Genomic DNA, 18,575 nt, shown 5'->3' with positions numbered 1-18,575 from the left:
CACCACAATGAGTCAGTGCAATCTGTATTTTTCAATGATCTGCGATGCTGTGAGAATTCTGTACACCGGTCTGCGGGAGGCAAAGACATGCCCACTTTCCAGAACTGTCAAGAGACAGACTCTTTAAGGCATCACAATGGTTCTCAAGAACAGTAAACTCTGGATTTTTCCTGGGACTTTCTTAGTAAGCTTCTGTTTAATTGCTACAGAGGTATTTTGAAAATGTATTTATGGATTATGCACATGATTCTGTGTGGAAATAAATCAATACTATTTTATTACTGAATAAAACAATATCTAAGCAGTGAAATGGCCAGGCCTTTGTCTGAGGTGCACTTCAGACTTTGAAAAGGCTCTAAGAGAGGCTTCTCAGAAGAATCAGCCTGCCGAGAAGTCAACAGGGCTGGCTTGGGAGTCAAGTGTCACAACCGGCGCTGGCCAGCCCTGAAAGGGCCAGAGCAAAGGGACAAAACCCTACAACAGAGACACCGCGATGGCACAGGCAGCTCTGGGCCAAGGCTAGTGGAGGCCTTCTGTCTGCCCGAGGGTGGCCAGTTTGAACTAGGCCTCACTAGGGGCCCCGCAACCCCAAGTACCCTGGTTCTAAGCAAGAATTGGCAGCCTACGAGAAGGCGAATTGCCAGGCCCAGTGGTGGAAGAGATCTCAGGGCACTGGAAGCCTGTGGATAGACCAGGTCGGGGCTCCTTTAGAGGGGCTAGTTCACAAGCAGCCTCTGACACAGATTCTGAGCAACTGCAGGACATTTCAAAAGAAGATGAAGTAGCCACCACCTCTGCACGTGTTTGTCACTGAGGAACAGCCAGGCACAAACCCAGAGTTGTGTACTGCTAACTTTTGACATGCAGCACCACCCAAAGAGTTCCTACTATGCCTTCAAAACAAGATCTGGGTTGGGTTGACTTTATGGGGGCAAATATCTCTCTTCTTGGTTCCACAGAACTCATTCAGAGGGTTGATCAGGGATAGATTTCTAAAGCCACCTTGTCCCTGCGATGACCAATCTCTGTTGGGGCTGGGCGGGGAGGCACATCGGACTGGGGTGTAACAAAGACCCACATCGCTGAATGTTCAACTAGGTTTCTAGGTGAAGGAATTCATTGCCACCACGGTGTAGTGGTCAGAGGTCACCTACGCCAATAAAGTGGCACCTACGCCAGCACCAGCCTCTGCAGCCAGTGCAGCCACTCCGGGAACTAAATCCTGGAAGAAAATGCCCATGCTTCCTAACCCCGTTCGCCCTGGGAATGCCCTCTTGAGCTGCAGCATGGCTGCACCACCTTTTTTGCTGGCGCAGCCTCACTTTGTTCAGTGGGGCATTTTCCCCGTTTTTTTGGTTTCATTTATTTTTAACTGATCTTTCTCCCTCTGCGGCGGCCGGGAAGCCTTGGAGGAGGAGGTGTGGCTGTGCTGCCCCCGTCAGCTGCCCAACTGCCCCCCCTTCAGGCTTCAGCCGCCCTTGTAGCAAGGTTGCAACTAGTGAGGCAGGCTACGCTGGAGAAAGGCACCTTCCCCAGAGAAACTCTGAAGTAAGGACCAGAGCTCACAATGTCCTCAAGTTGCAAAGCTGATCCTTAAGGGAGAGTGCAATCCTGCCCTGGACCCGCTGAACGGCTCACCGATCTGGATCGAACATCGGCTTACTCAGTCTTGACTGGAATTAAAGGTTACGCACTCATCCATTCATCATTTTAGTATGGTGAATTGGGGAGGGGGTTCATATTAATACCCCCACTGCTCTGCAACCAGTAGGTAGAGACTTGGCAGGGGGGGGGTTTCAAATCCCACCACCCACTTCCAAACTGTTAAAGAATGAGCCATCCAAGGCACTTAGTATGACTTATCTATTTCGTATATTTCAGTTCTTCAATATTTAAGCTGGTGGTTCTTAACCTTTAACCCACTGCTGCACAGCAGCTGGAAAACATTATCAAAGAATGACCCCAAAGCCACAAACAACATATGTGACATAAAAACAGCACTTCTGTGTTTATATCGGTGTAGTAATGACATATGAACGGAGTACACAGATGACTGGCATACATCCCATGAAACTTAGATCATGAGAGGGAGGGCAGGAAGGGTTGTGCCAGTGCCTGGCTCTCGCGGCCCTTTTTTACATGCCCAGAGTAATGTTGATCACCATTTTGGGGTCAGGAAGCAATTTTCCTCCAGGCCATATTGGCCAGGGATGCTGGAAAGGTTTTTGTGCCATCTTCTGGGCATGGAGCAGGGGTCACTGGGGTGTGGGGGGGGGGCGAGGTAGTTGTGAATTTCTTGCATTGTGCAGGGGGTTGGACTAGATGACCTCGAGGTCCATTCCAACTCTACATTTCTATGATTCTAACCCCTGGTGTCTGACACCCATCAGAAAGCTCCTTAATGCAAGGTTAGATTCCTATTTGATGTTTGTCCCCCTTTTTTAAGAGCCAGGGGAAGAAAGCTAGGATCTGTGATTTTTTCGTCAGGGCCGGGTGAACAGTATAAAGTTACTCTTCTTGGCTGGCTGGCAAAAGCCATTGCAAGTAGGGAGAGGGGCTGCCCAAAATCTCCAATACCCCCATTTGATCCCAATTTTTTTAAGCCAAGATTTGCAGGGAACCCATTGATCTATCGCTTATATTCCATTGCTACTCCCAAATGTAAAACACATTTTATTATACTTGGTACTTGCTAGGTGCAGAATACACAGACCATGGGACAACAGGAAATAACCTACAAAATGTTTATTAAGGAATTATTTAAATATCTGGATAGCATGGTTACTATTACCAGACATTTGCAGTGCAGTATATCTTCTTGGTTAGTTCCTTAAAGAAACTGTACTTAAGGGAGTTAGCAATACTTAGGCAAGTTTACTCTTCTAATTAAATTCAAATACTCAATTTCCCTTAATCTAGCCTTATTAAGGGTATGCCAAACAGAACTAAAACAGAGCAAGGAGGGCAATATGTCTCTGGAGGCAGCGTGACCACTGCACCAGCATAGATGCCACTTACACCGTCTAAAGTGGCAGCAGGGAGCGGCACAGCAGCAGCTTGCCTGGCGCTGCCGCAGCTGCCACAGGAGCATAGTGCTGGGGCTCACACTGGCACCAAAGAGAACATTCCCGAGGGCTTAGCGCTTTCACCCCGGGAATGCCCCACTGCAGGCACCAACTGCAAAATTGGTGGCGCAGCCTCGTGAAACCCTATGGAGTGGTTTCACAGTTTGTTTTTTTTAAAGTAGCATTTTCAGCTTGCTGCACCCAACAGCAAGCCACCCAGGAGGCAGTGCGGCTGCGCTGTCCCCAAGCCTGCTGCAACCACCCCCCACTCAGGATTGTGTGGGAAGTCTTCACATAGAGGTGGGAAGACAACAAGAGAGGGAGACAGTCAAATCTCCCTGGGAAGGGAGTTCCAAAGTTCTGGCACCACAATCAAGAAGGCCCTTTCTTGGGTTGCCACCCATCACCCCTCGAGAGGCAAGGGCACCTGAAGCCAGGCCTCTGAAGATGTCCGGAGTGGACAAGTAGGCTCATATGGGAGAATGCAGCCCTTAAAGGCTGCTGGCCGCAAGCCAGACAGGACTTTAAAGGTCAATACCAGCACTTTAAACTGGGGCTGGAAGCAAATCAGCAGTAGATGACTGGAGTGATATGGTCCCTACCATCTACTTATGACTAAACTGGATGCCCTTGTCCTTTATAAATATGAGCTCTACTCCTGTAAATATCCAGAGCCATTCCCTTGGTGACAGTAACTGTGAAGCAACTCCACTGCTTACCAGACTACCCAGAGGGCTGTAGATTTTACAGTTTTGAAAATCCATCCTGGAATTAAAATATCCCACTTTTACCTCATAATATTACCAATGCTTGTTCTTGAACATGCCCCTTTCCATACTGAACCATTATTTACACTTTATATATGCTTTACCCAGGATTTTATCCTGCATTTTAGGTTGTTCCTCCACAGTGAATACCGTTGCCCTCCTGGTAATCACATCCTGCCATTTTGTGAAGCTTCTAGTTTTGCTTTTGTTCCAAAGAAACTGTGCACATTTACAAACAATGAACAGACCCACAAGAATGCGTCTGCACCAATGTTCATTCAGCCAAACTGTTATGCAAAGTATGTCTTCTTCACATAACAATCTTACAAAGAAGCATACATGCCCTCAGAGAACCCCAGCCCCTCTGTTTCTGCATGAGTCACTGATTCGGGTGTGGCTCCTGAATGGAAGAAGGCAAGACAAGTCATACAGAGATGCAATGGGCAGCCTCATGTGATGGTTGGTCTTCTTGCTGGCTCTCTGCAACAGAGTGTGGAGAATGTGGCACAATTATCCAGCTCCAATGAAAGGAGACAGGAAAGAAGGAAGCCAAGAGCAGTCTATCATTCAGAGATGCAGTGGGGACTCAATTTCCCTTAATACTCAATTTCCTTTAATCTAGCCTTATTGGGAGTGTGCCAAACAGAACGAAAAGTCTTCATGCAGGGGTGGGAAGACAACAAGAGAGGCAGACAAGACAAATATCCCTGGGAAGGGAGTTCCAAAGTTTTCGCACCACAACCAAGAAGGCCCTTTCCCGGGTTGCCACCCTTACCTGTTGGCTGATTCAAAGGGTCCTTTATTTCATGCTCTTACTGCACACTAATATGCCCCCCAGGACTCTTTCCAGGAATTACTACACAAAGATCCATCCACAGCTGGCCTCACCAACGTGATACAGAGAAGGGTTATCAGTACTAGCTATACTGAGTCTACAACACACATTCCTTACTCAGAGACACATACAGGGAGAGAAGCCTGCAAGGTGGCTAGCAGCAGCTGAGTAACATCTGGCTGAGTTTGTTTCGCCTCTGCTCCCAGATACTTTAGGTGTATGAGTGCAAGGTGAATGGGGGCAAGATGAATGGCCAGAGCCAACCCTGAGATAAGAGAAAGATTTGCTAGCAGGGAGGGAAGGAGAGACAGACTGACTAACCTACCTGCATTCAGAAGCCTTTTCACCTTTTCTTGTTGTTGTTTTTTCTATTGTGTGTGTGTTTGTTTATTTTTATTGTAAGCTTTTTGGGTCCCTGTTGGGAAGAAAAACAGGACAACTATAAAGACATCAATAAAATATGAATCTCTGATCAAAAATCTATTTCCTTTGGATTGAGGATGAGTTACAATCCACAAAACTGGATATCAGAATTCAACACACATTCAAAAAGCTAATGCCAGAACAATATTTGGATATTGCATTAAAACTTTATCAGCCACTTACTTCTATCTTTAAATCTCTGTACACACAATCTGACATTACTAATTTAATATCGCTGCTTGTATGCTTGGAATCCACAGCTTTGTGGCTCGATTCCAGGTCATATCCTCACCGCCACCAGTGCTCCAAAAATACTCTGTTGTGCCTCCTCTGCTGTTCCTTTGCCGCCTGCTTTTTTGTTCCTCTACCTGGGTCTCCAGCTTTCAATTTAGGAAGCAGCAGCAGGAACAGATTGAGCTGACACCCAATCATCACACCTCCCCATCTAGAAAAACAGAGCCATTCGTCTTCTTTGCAGGTAGGAGCAGCTGCGATCTGCTCCCAATCCCCAAAGAAAATTCACAAAAGCAATACTTGTCAGAGTAATAATAAAAAAGTCACCTTCCGTACTTTGAAAAATGTATTTTGTTAAGGTGGTGGTGCTTTGCTCTGCATGCACTAGGAAGGGAGCCAGAGTTGGATCGTAGACCTGGACCCAATCGAAAGGGGCATCTTTGATCATAGACCAGTTTGTCAGTATGAAAAAGGTGATATTCTTAATTGCTCAGTATAGGTGCATTGAACTTTACATGTCTTTTCCACTTTGGATACGGTTCCAACAGAGCCACACTCTATGACTGCAGAGCTCTCTCATTCAGTTTCTGCCAAATGTTCCTGGGATCGTCAGAAAGCTTAGGAAGAGTTTGGTGTACTTTGCCAATGAGGACAAGAGCATCCTGGAAACAGAGAGAAAGGAGGAGACAAGACATTTCCCTTTGAACAACTGTTTGCCACGATTTATAATAATAATTAGCATTGCCAGGGAGGCTGCAATTTCTCCATCCAGGCTCAGCATCCAGGGAATAGACAGACCCTATTCAATGGCCTTCCCAAAGGCCTCGTAAGGGCCCAATATCTTGCTTTCTTTATGTAAAATATAAACATTGCACCCAAAGTGGCATCCACCATTGTAAAAACAACATCACAGCCACCTGTGCATTAACATATAACTGCTGCAACCCGCTCTGAGCATTTTGGCTAGGAATGAGTCTGCAAGTTAAGAAGGTTACACAAAATACGGGCATTACCTAGGACAGGGGTCCCCAATGTGGTGTCCATGGGTGTAACAGCACCTGTTGACCCTTTTCTTGGAGTCTGCCAAGTATTTTAGAAAGGGGGGGGGGCTTTTGCCAAGCAGGACTTCTGATTAGCTGTGCAGATTTTTAAAAATACTGCTTCGGTAGCAGCTGACAAGCCACCAGAAGCATCTTCACTGCATGACTGAAGCTGTGTGTATGCAAGAAAATATATATTTTTAAAAGGCATCCTGTTAAAGACAGCTTCTGCCTGAAATGTTGGGGAGTTACTATCAGAGTTATACACAACCTCACATCCTGACATGTTGTGGTTGTCTCTGCCTTCTGGGGCAGCCATTTTGTAGTTGGTTCTGCCTCCTGTGGCAGCCATTTTGTGGTTGTGCCCACCACCCCATGTCAGAATTCCAAAGGTGAGTGCAGGCTCAAATAGGTTGGGGATTCCTGACCTAGGATATCCAAATACACTCAAACAACAGCAAGGAAACGCCATGTTCTGGAAATTGGGAGTTGTGTGTGCGGTACAGGACCCCTTTATCTGGGAAGGGGAAGTCACAGGTCAGTGGGAGAGCATGTGTTTCACAAAGGAGGACTCAGGTTCAAACCTGGGCATTAGTAATTAAAAATCTCTGAAGATCAATGTTACTTTCCCCTTATCCAAGACCCCTGGAGAGATTATGCCAGTCAGAGCACAATACTGAGCAAGCTAGATCAGAGATCTGAATTAATATAAGGAAACTTCATATGTTGATGAACTGCGCCCCAGTTGAGAAACAAATAATATATAGCTGGATTTTTTTTTAAATTTCCCAGTTATCATATTTACTCAAAAGGAAGATGATGTTTTTAACCTATTTTGGCTTCTTAAAAAGGGGGAGGTAATCATCTTCTACTCAGTTATACAGATCTGCAGAGTGGGGCTATGCATAGAAGGTGGGGGATTGATGTGAAAGGTGATTCACTGCACATGCGGACAGCATTGGAGAATGCCTGTGAAGTCAAACACAGAGGAGTAGCACTGAAAGTTGAACAACATCTGGCAAACACTGCCTTTCAGGCTGCTTTGAGTTTCGAGGGCAGAAAGAATCAGGTGGATGCGCTGGCTTCGGAAACCGCAGCTCCTTCCCTGAAAAATTTGTAAGAAGCGACAGGAACAGTGTAGGTAGATTTGCTAGGATTACCTAGGGAGGCGATGAGCTCCCCCTCTCTGGCAGTCTTCAAGCAGCGGCTGGACAAACACTTGTCAGGGATGCTCTAGACTGATCCTGCATTGAGCAGGGGGGTTAGACTAGATGGCCTGTATGGCCCCTTCCAAGTCTATGATTCTATGCCCCTCTACAAATACTGGCCCATGTTTCTGGCTCAGAATTTTACTCCACACCAACTTTTGCTTCTTCTGTTATGTTTCAGGCCAGTTGTCTAGTAGTTGGGCTCTTTTTTGTTTCCAGGAGAGAGAAACTCATAAAGCCCTCAGGTTCTATAGCAGTTTAGCACTACATCAGTTTTAGCTGTCATGAGTTTGTAGACATTTTAGATGTTGTCTACAAGGTGTTGTCAAGTCGCTTCCGAATTATGGCGACCCAATGAATTACTGACCTCCTATCATTAACAGCCTTGCTCAGGTATTGCAAAGTGGAGGCCATGTCCTCAATTTTTGAGTCAACCCATCTTGTGTCTTCCTCATTTCCTGCTGCCTTCAACTTTTCCAGAGAAATAATCAAAGGTTTTGCAAAGCTGCAGCATTAGTGGGGTTATTTGCCAATTGAGTTACAGTCTTTGCTCTTCTGAATAACAGCTTACCTGGGTGTAGATATGATCTTCCAGTTTGTCTTCAAGCAAAACCCCTTCCATTAAGGTTCTCTTTCGTCTCAGAAAAGCGTCTCTTGCCAGCTCCGCTCTTTTCTTCTCACAGTCAGGGCATTGTGACGGTTGATGCATTTCAGTTTCTGCTAACTGGAAGTCAAAGTGACAAACAGCCAAGCGGCTTTTGTTCGAGCAAGACGATTGTCTTCATTAAAAATAATAAGGTATCTGTACGTTCTGAAGACAAAGGTCTGTGCACTTCTCAGGCATCCAAAATTACTTCATAAACCTTTCCCTCAGAAACATCATAATAAACCAGCCCAAGTTACTTTTTTACACTAAATTACTTTGGCTTTTTGCCGTGCAGTACTAGGTCTAGCAGCTATACCAGTGATTTATTTAAGGATAATATTTGTTTGTTTTTTGCTGCCATCATATTATAACATCAATTACATCCTAGTCTTTTCTTGTAGTAAGCAACCACAGCAGAAATTACTGTTCCTTCTTTCCAAAGGTTATTAAAAAAAAAACTTTTTAAAGAGGTGAAAGAGTGTGAAGTTAACACAAGTTGAGATAGCCACATTGCTGCAAATTGCAAACTTGATAGTCAGGTGCCTTGATGGCTGAAGAAGGCAGAGAAATGGGGCTGCTCACTGATAAGGACTGCATACTTCCTGGTATGCGAAAGAACATTTGTTCGCAAATTTAAAATGGAGGGAGGGGATCCTTTAAGATCTGATGAGGACTAAGCATGCCCACTGTCGCCCTGGAAGCATGGAAGGTTCAGGGCAGTTTAATGTCAGCGAAACAAGTGGAAAAAGCAGAAGGGAAGGGGAAATCGACCCACGCAAGCCCATAAGAGTTTCTAGTATCCCAGAGGGCGTGAGGCATGCATACCCAGTCACATGCCAGACTCTCTCACACAGAATAGGAAGAAGGAAGTAATATTTTTTGGTCTCCAAGGTGCTACTCCTGCCCTGGACAGCCCCAGGCTAGCCTGATCTCCTCAGGTCTCAGAAGCTAAGCAGGGTTGGTTCTGGTTAGTATCTGGATGGGAGACCACCAAGGAATACCAGGGTCATGATGTGGAGGCAGGCAATGGCAAACCACCTCTGAACGTCTCTTGCCTTGAAATCCCTACTATGGGTCTCCAGAAATGACTTGATGGCAAAACAAAACAAAACAAAAAAAGATGCTACTGGACTCCAATCTAGCTCTAAATAAATAAGGAATTTGGAAGCTAACATTCTATTGTTTTTTCAAGCACCCATAAAGTTAGAGAATTTGGTCCTTCTTGTAGTACCTGTTCCATGGTCTTCTTGAGATTTTTTAGGTGCAATCTGTTCACTAGCTGATCCGGAACAATACGGTCCATCTCATGCATGAAGACCTTCTCTGAAGCAAATCCATGCTGCTGATTGTAACGCTTGTGCCTATTAGAAAGAGCAGAGCTTGGCAGGTGACCAAGTCGGTTAATCTTGATGGCACAAAAAGACTGTACAGCCTCCAGCTCTTCCTCAGATGCCACGGTAATTTTTATCAATGCTGCACCAGCAAAACAACAACAACAAAACAATCATTTGAAGAGAAGGAGAAGACGCATCAGCTTCCCATCTGTGCAAACCGTTATCAGGAATTAGATTTTACTAAAGCCTGCAAGCATTAAATGTTCAAATGCAAGCCTCTTTATGAAGAAACAAGGGGGAAACGGCCCCAGGATAAAGGGAAAGGTGTGCATTTCAGAATAAAGTGCTTGACATTACAACAACAAGCTTGTATTAATTAAGCGAAAATGGAAAAGTGATAAAATAAAAATGACACAGAAATTATCCTTAATTTAGGCATTAATTTGAACTAACGGTTTCAGGTAATTGCTTATTTCAGCTCCTTTCTAATCAGGAATTATAACATGCATGAAAATTTCCAGAGGGCAGATTCCAGATTGGACTGTTCGAGGATGCTATTGCAAAAACAGCTGTTGGAAACCATACAGGGATGGATCCAAAGAAGTAGTCCTGCTCAAAGAAGTAGTCTTTCCAGGAAGGAAGAGGCACCTCTTTGAATCCAACCCACATGTAGATTAGAGCAGGGGTCTCCAGCCTTTTTGAGCCCGTGGGCACCTTTGGAATTTTCAGAGAGGGTAGTGAACACCACCCCAAAATGGCTGCCACAGGAAGTGGAGCCAAATGGAATACCTCCCTCCTCACACTTCCTGGGAAGAAGGAAAACCTGAAGAGGGGGTGGAAGCACACACTGACTAAGGAAGGGCCAGGTGCTTCCCAGTCCTCCTGTAGAACATCCTTTCATTTGAATGTGGGCAGCCAATAAGAAGCCCTGCCTTACAATGGCCACACCCACTTTCTGAAAAGCTTGGTGAGCACCAAGCGAAGTACTGGTGGGTGCCATGACACTCACAGGCACCACGCTGTGGAACTTTGGAATAAAACATGCATGAAACAGCCAGGGTCAGGTGTGCATATCCCTTCTAAAATAGCTGAAAGCCCACCAAAGAGATGCTTGACAGCAAAGACAATACTGGAAAGACAGAAGACAGCTTTCCACCCCCTTGCTCCCCCAAATAGTCAATTAGTGCTGTTTGGGTTATTTCCCCTTCTAGCTAGGGATGAATGTGCAGATGCTTACTTTGGTGCACACAGGGCCCCTCACTGGATCAAGGAAATAATGGCAGACCATTGTGTGCTATGGCACTACTGGGGAGAGAAGACTATTTCTACAGTTCTTTGAATCACTTTTCCACCACAAAGCTCGCAAGGCAGCATACATCAAGATTAAATTACTGCAATGCACTCCCCATAAGGGGCTGCCCCTGAAAAGTGTTCAGAAACTTACCGTAAATGGGGCAGAATACTGCAGCTGGGATGTTGACTGGAGTAGGTCACAGGGACCATATCACTCCAGTCTTGGCTCATGCCTGAAGGACCACATACTCCTACCGGATCACCCACCGGATCACTGCAGTCATCTTTGGAGCCCCTGCTTTGGGTGCCCCTACCTTCGGAGATTAGGTGGGTGGCACCAAAATTCTGGAACTCTCTCCCCAGAGAGATTCACCTTTCCCCTTCTGTTGCCGGCTTCTGTCAGCAGGTGAAGACTTTTTTTGTTCCTCTTGGCATTCCCTCAGGAATCCCTCCTTCCTCCCTAATGTTTTGATTGTTTTTTCTTCTTTTCTACTTATTTTAAACTCTGGCTTTAAATTGTTTTAGCAATGTTTTAAGACAGCAGAAAGGCAGGGTGAAAGTCTTGTTAATAAACAAATAAACAAAATCACCAAAGAAAAATACTTCAGAGAGTTTAGCAATGGGCTAGAGTGGTGTAGTGGTTAAGAGCTGTGGACTCTAATCTGAAGAACCGGGTTCAATTCCCTGTTCCTTCACATGAAGCATGCTGGGTGACCTTGGGCCAGTCACAGTTCTCTTAGAACTCTCTCATCCCCACCTGCCTCATAATGTGCCTGTTGTGAGGAGAGGAAGCGAAGGCGATTGTAAGAGGAAGCAAAGGCGATTGTAAGCTGCTTTGAGACTCCTTCAGGTAGAGAAAGGGGGGATTAAAAACCCAATCCTTCTTTTCTTCTTCTCCTTCAGACACTGGCAGATCACCTCAATATTTGGCTGATTTTTCATGTGTTAAAGAAGTGTGTTTTCATGTGTTAATGCTTGGATGTGTGCAGCACAAAATGTCCATGGTACTTAGTACAAAGCTACCTGGATGTGGGAGCTTAATGAGGCCTCTTCTCTTAATGCATTTGCTCTCCAATCCGTATATAGCTGAAACATGTCTATATGCTCACTTGCCAGATGCTCATTTGCACCAACTGCCAGTGCCGATTACTGGCCCAGGACAAACGATGCCTGTCCCAGATTGCTGCTTTATCTACTCATTACCACCCCTACTTTTTAGCGGGAAGTAAGCAAATTCACACTATGCATTAACCAGTCAAAGCTCAGTATTTTAACTCTCACTGATTTCAAAGAGTGAAGCAGATACCTAAAACTCTCCCAGTGAAATCAACAGAACCTGAGAGTGCTTAATTCTGGCTGGACCGTGTCCAACTTTGGCTGAATTGTGCATATTTTTGTATATTTATCTGCACAATTCCAAAGACACTTTCTGGTGAATAAGCCCCAAGCCCCACTGAATAGACCTCAACAGGATTCTAAGCAGACCACGGATTGATCTTTCTATGCACCTTATTTAAAGAGACTGCAAGCAGCTGGATCCAAAAGGCATGCAGGCGTGACAAACTCAATCATCTGGTGGCTATTACTACAGAGGATAGCAATTGTACATCGCTTCAGAGTTTTTATATTTCAAGCAGTTTATAACTAAACAATCTGCATAGATTTTGGTGCTGCAGAGAAGTGTATAAAAAGGAGTGTATGGTTTAAAAGTAGGTAAGAATGTTTTTAAAAGATATTTTTATTTCCTAAGTATGTTCATATATCATCAAATCCAGTGTGACTTTGAATAAAATGAAGCAACTTCACTTTGTTTTGTTCCCCTTATGCTCTACTAGATTTTTCCAAGTGCTGCTGTAGTAAAGGCCTCTGAGAAGAAAGGGGCTTGTGAAGAAGTAAAGCTGCACATATTGTAATCCACATGCCCTGTAATTAATGACAGAAGGTGGTAGCTATAAACCGTTAGGGGGAAAACCCCAAAGCAACCGTGGCAAGATTCCTGTTTAACATTTTAGGATTAACCAAAGTTTAGTAAACTTACAAATACACTGGCTCTTTTTACAGGCTGGATGTTAAGCAAGAACAAAGATGGGGAGGGGAAAAGAGAAAAAATGTTTGTGGGCACAATTTTTTTTAAATGTGCCAAGCTATAAGAGCCCTGGAAGGATGATACAGGTGCTAATTTTCTGCCCCAAGCATTTCCCCTTCTGCTGTAACCAAGCTGATTACAATGTGCACTGTACCTCCTAAGTTCCTTCTTTGCAACACTCCCCCACCTTCTGACTGGGGAATAAGGACTCAGATCTCCATTCCATCTTGTATCTGACAAAGGGAGTTTTGCCTCTCAAAATCTTATACCCCCAAAAATCTTTTTGGTCTCTAGGGTGCTACTGGACTCGAATCTAGTTACAGGTTTCTGTTGCACACACTTAATTTGGTTAGGCCATGCCAACACAGAAAAGCTCCCAGGCCTCCTTTCCAGACATGCTGGAACAAACAGGCAAACAGACAGTAGTTATCTGGTTGTCTCTCCAGCGCCAATTGGAACACAGTGTTCTTGGCCTCACAGGGGAGCTCTGTGCTTCAATTAGTTTTAGAAGAGTTCTGGTGGACCTGAAAGCTTGCTTACTACTTGGGTAAAGCTGGAGTTTTGTCCTAGTAGAGATGTTAGGCTATGGTTACTTTTGGATTATTTCCTGTAATTAATACCCAGCTCATTGCTCATCTGAGTGCCCAGACTTCTTCGGGTTAATCTGAAAGTGCTGTCAGGGTTTTGTTTTTGGAAGTGGAAACTGGGATTTCAAGCTGTCATCTGGGACATTTCACATGCAGACATTTAATTGCATCCTCTTTTGCCCTATCATCAAGGAAGGTGGGATTATGTCCTACATTACCTGAAAAGTAAGGCTCCAAAAGGACACATTTTCTTAAACCTACTGAGTGGGCCTTAATTATCCTGCAGCTAATCTTCAATTATGCACAGAAACAAGCCATAATCCCAATCACTTCTAAGTTTTTAAAACAAACCCTAAGAGGCTCCCACAGCTGCGGACTCATGCCTTTATTAAAGCCAAGAGATACATTTTTGGACTTCAGAACATTAAAGCAACTTTGTTATTTCACCCATCATTATTGCTCTGCCTTCCCAGATGAAATCTCAAGATACTGGCAGCGTGATTAAGGCTATATTGGCTGACCCAAATATAACAATACTTAATATCAAGCATTTGCTAGGAGTTTGGGAAACGAGATGAAGACATCTACAGTAGCACATATCGAAAAAAGCTGCAGGGAGAGCCAACTACAGGGTCAAAACTGTTTTCACGTAATGTGAATGTGTCGACCCTAAGGACAACGTGTGCCCATGCCAGCCAAGCCAAGATTCCCACAAGCACAACAGCTCAAAAGAAATGCCCCGGCACTCAGTTGCTGGCAGCTGGCAGATGGGCCAGCTCACAACTTGTGTCCCCAGGAGTTCGTGGACACCTTATGTATTTATTTATTTAGAACATTCATCTGCTGCCTCTCCAGACCTGTTCAAGGCAGCTTGCAACTAAGATGACAAAACAAAACCCTATCAAGACATTATAACAATCCAGTCACACAAACCATGCCATCAAACAAGTCAATAAAACAAAGAAACAGTAGAATAAATAAATAAATAAAAATTTATCCATCAAAACGAGTAAATAAAATCAAGCCAGGGCATAAGAACACACCAAACAAACAGAGAAGTCTAAAACAATATCAATAGAACAGTCTCAAGCTAGGAGCAGACCAAAACAACTAAAAAGAAATTCCATAGTTAGAAGCCTGGACAAAGAGAGGTGTTTTGCCTTAAAAAAGCAAGAGGAGAGGCAGGATATAAATTCAATAATTAAATAATTAATTAATTAATAAGGTAGGTTCCAGGCAAGCCTTAACAGGGAGGGTGCTCGAAATGTGACACAGACAATGTTAATTGGCAGCAATCTCTGGCTTTAGCCCTTGCTTGAAGGAATCATAGAGATTAATGCCATCTCCAGACTTACAAGCTGATGGAAACACTGTGCGACTTGCATTGTGACACTTGGGAAGCATTTAATTGCTATCACAACAGAAAGCAAAATCAGCAGCAATAAAAAGAGAAGGAGGTCACAGCATGTTACACCACAGACAACAACAGGGTAAACAAAGTTCTAAAAAGTATAATGTGATGCACACTGGAACAAACAAAAAATCCCAACTGTAAATATATGCTAATGAGGTCTAAACTGGCCAATGATGAGAGGGCAAGAGACCTTGGGGTTGTAGTGGATAGCTCAATGAAAATGTCAACTCAGTGTCCGGCAGTGGTGAAAAAAGGGAACCTCTATGCTGGAAATTATTAGGAAAGGAATCGGGAAAAAAAATGGCACCAGTACTGTAATACCCCTGCATAGCTCTATGGTAGACCTCATTTGGAACCCTACATACAGTTTTGGTTGCTGTATCTTTAAAAAGATACTGCAGTACTGAAAACAGTGCAGGAGAGGGCAATGAAGGGGATGGAGGGGTTTGAGCATATTTCCTACAAGGAAAGATTGAACAGTCTGTGGCTTTTCAGTTTAGAAACAAAAGACAGCTAAGGAGGGACATGAGAGACATTTATAAAATTATGCATGAGGTAGAGAAGGTGGACAGAGAGGGCTTTTTCTCCCTCTTCTGTAATAGTAGCATTCAGGGGCACCCAATGAACTTGATAGGCAATACTGGTTCAGGACAGACAAAAGGAAATACTTATTTAGTCAATGAAGAATTAAGTTGTGGGATACAGGTTGGCCACTGCGCGAAGCAGAATCCTGAACTAGACGGACTCCTGGTCTAATCCAGCAAGGATCTTCTTATAATTCTTATGTTAAATGGGTACAAACTTTTCAACCATTTAAACTAACCAATTGGGGGGGAAAGTGTTTTATTGGCTTACAAGTCACACCTGACAATTAACATACCATTTCCTGGTTTACTGGCACATTCAGCAAGCTGGGCGCTAGGTCTGTCTTCTTTCAGACGGTTGATCCATTTTCGAATCAGACTTTTTTCTGCCATGGCAGGATCCCAAAAGTCTGTTTTTTGTTCTATTTAAAGAACAAAAGCAAGACTTTAGCTAGTTTTCACACTTGTGCTTAATAGGAATAGCTAGTTCTGTTCCCAGTCGCTATGACAAATGGATGTAGGGTTGCCAACCTCCAGGTGGGTTACTACAAAATGTTGCAGCACAGTGGCCACAAAAGAAGAAGTCACTCGGTACTGGATGCCAACACTTTATAATGCAACAATAAGGAAGCAAAATATATACGTCTTCTAAACACAATGACACCCAAAGGGTTAAACTCTTCTTTCAATCTATCATACTACTTGTAATGGGACACCTGTATGCAATTCACAGACTGCCCTCTTTAACACAACTTTTAGCATATGCAGAGAGCTATCTAGCCTAGTCGGTGTGTTTAACACTATAAAGGTCCGTTTTGATGTTAAAAATGCAACTGAAGAAGTAATAATTGAAAGAGATCTATTGGATCCTCTCTATTTTGAATCGCTTGACATTCCAGTTGATATTGGACTATGTACTACCTTCAGATGCCTTAAGCCGCATAAAGACTTTCCATCAAAGGGCACTGTCCCTTTAAATTTCACGCAGCAACGGTGGTGCAGAGGGAAGCTGCGCCTTGCAGCCCCGTTTGGGACTTTCGACAGCAACACCATATTTTTGTGCATCACCTTGTTTTCATCTTTCGATACTGTCCAGTCTTTTGTATATTGATTGTGTACATAGTTTGTATGTTTTAGGTATAGTTAGGTAGACTGATAGTAATAGTTATAACTGTGACATTATTGTTGCATTATAAATTGTTGGCATCCAGTATAAAGTGACTTGTTGTTTTGTGGCCACAGTGCTGCGACTTTTTGTAGTAACTACTTTTGTAGCACGAATCTTGTATTTGTTTAACCTCCAGGTGGGGGCTGGAAATCTTTCAGAATTGCAGCTGATCTAGATAGCTTATTTATTTAAAATATTTTATGCCACTTCTCCTGGAGAAAAAGTCTGCTTTGGAAGGTAAAGCATATGGCATTATACCCTCCCGAAGTGCCTCCCCTCCCTAAACCCCAACCTCCGAGACTCCACCCTCAAATCTCCAGGTATTTAAAAACCTGGAGCTGGCGTTGCAAATAAATGGATGCATTGCAAGTATTAGCCTAGGCTGAATGGTCCAGCTATACAATATGCACGGAACGTGTATTTATGGTAGAAAATATGTGACACCTTCATCTTTCTCTTGCTCCAGAGGTTATCACACTGGTGCAAAGGGATACTACAAGCACAGAAGGTAATGCAGATGCAGTATCTGTAAAAGCCAGAGAGCTTCATCCACGCATGGCTCTCTCTCCAGCAAAGGGGGCAGAGGGCTACCTGCACCCACTCAAAACACAGCCCCAAGATTTGAAGTGGGTGGGAATGTCTTGCCATGCCGGTGCAAGACCATCAAGTCTTCCCACAGGTCAGCAACTGCCACATGCCACATTTCTTAACTTCTTGACTGCCACATTACACTTCCAGTACAACTTTACTAGGAGTATTTGATTAATTTCTGGTTTGGTAAAACGTCAATCAAACCTGAACTCTCCCTAGAAGCTAAAATGACTAAACTGAGGTTGTCATACTTCAGTCACATTATGAGAAGACAAAGTCACTGGAAAAGACATTAATGCTAGGAAAATCTGAAGGGAGCAGGAAAAGAAGAAGACACAATGTTAGATGGATTGATTCAATCAAGGAAGCCGTGACCCTCAGCTTGCAAGACTGTCAATTTTAGGATGTTTTGGAGGTCATAAATTCGCAATAGGATGGAAGTGACCTGATAGCACATAACACAAAAAACATTGTTTGAGGATTTTTTCATGTAACAAGGAAATAGGGGGTATTTTCTTTCTCAGCTCACTTTTTGAATATTTGCCAATCTAAGCCCCATTGCTCAAAAACTGTAAGAATGCATAAAGAATGAATCAAAATGTACAGGGAGCTGAACACACCTTCATCATTCTGGCTCGAAGGCTGCCATGTGTCTTCAGATTGATCCGACCCAGTGGGCCATTCCAACTCCTCTCTGGAGTCATAAGATTCAAATGATTCATTCTCATCCTGCCTGCAGCTTTCCCCCTCTTCTTCACTGAAGGTCGCAAAGGTATCCTCCAAATAATCGGGAATAGTGCTGCTGCAATCTCCACTCAGCTCCATCTGCTCCGCTACACACCTCTTCAAGTTGTCTGCCCAGCTAAGCTAAAAATAATCACAGTGAAATGAATTAGCCTCAGGGGGTTAACGGGAAAGTGCCAGCTCACAGGCCTATAGCACTATGAAGAGACAATAATAATAAAGTATGACTCCAGGATCTCATCCAGAAAAATTACCGGTACATGATAGACTGTAATGACCAAGGCACAATCCCAAAACTAATAAATGAAACCCAAGATTGAAGTACTGACTTCATACCTGTTTATAGCTTAGGAAGATGCCCTACTATACATCACCTAAACATGGGGGTGCAATTTATAATTTATATGTCACCCTTAAACTTGTCTAAAGTTGTAGTCACATTGATACTAAGCTGTCCATGTCTTTCAGCCACACTGCTTATAAATAGTTTTCTCTGTACATATATGTACAACTGACAGCACTTCGTGTGCCTGAAGAAGTGGGCTCTAGTCCACAA

General features: G+C 43.8%; 1 protein-coding gene across 1 annotated transcript; it reads right to left on the bottom strand.

The window, feature by feature from the left end:
- Positions 1-5,881: 5,881 nt before the first annotated feature.
- C13H8orf48 (chromosome 13 C8orf48 homolog) lies at positions 5,882-18,100 on the bottom strand. The gene is made up of 5 exons (XM_056859840.1): positions 17,896-18,100; positions 15,813-15,938; positions 9,450-9,691; positions 8,144-8,296; positions 5,882-5,986 (listed from the first exon to the last, which is right to left on the bottom strand). The coding sequence occupies exons 1-5, from the start codon at positions 18,098-18,100 to the stop codon at positions 5,882-5,884; spliced, it is 831 nt and encodes a 276-aa protein (XP_056715818.1).
- Between the last annotated feature and the right edge of the window lie 475 nt (positions 18,101-18,575).

This window comes from Euleptes europaea, chromosome 13 (genome assembly GCF_029931775.1).
Source record: "Euleptes europaea isolate rEulEur1 chromosome 13, rEulEur1.hap1, whole genome shotgun sequence".
In the NCBI taxonomy this organism is placed as follows: Eukaryota; Metazoa; Chordata; class Lepidosauria; order Squamata; family Sphaerodactylidae; genus Euleptes; species Euleptes europaea.
Note: the sequence above shows the minus strand (reverse complement) of the source record. Positions and strands in the feature narration are given on the sequence as shown.

Coding starts and splice junctions, on each gene's coding strand:
- C13H8orf48 (XM_056859840.1), bottom strand. CDS start 18,100: ATGGAGCTGAGTGGAGATTGCAGCAGCACTATTCCCGATTATTTGGAG. Junction 15,939..17,895: donor TTCGAGCCAGAATGATGAAG/GTGTGTTCAGCT, acceptor TTCTTTAAATAG/AACAAAAAACAGACTTTTGG. Junction 5,987..8,143: donor AAGATCATATCTACACCCAG/GTAAGCTGTTAT, acceptor CTCTGTTTCCAG/GATGCTCTTGTCCTCATTGG.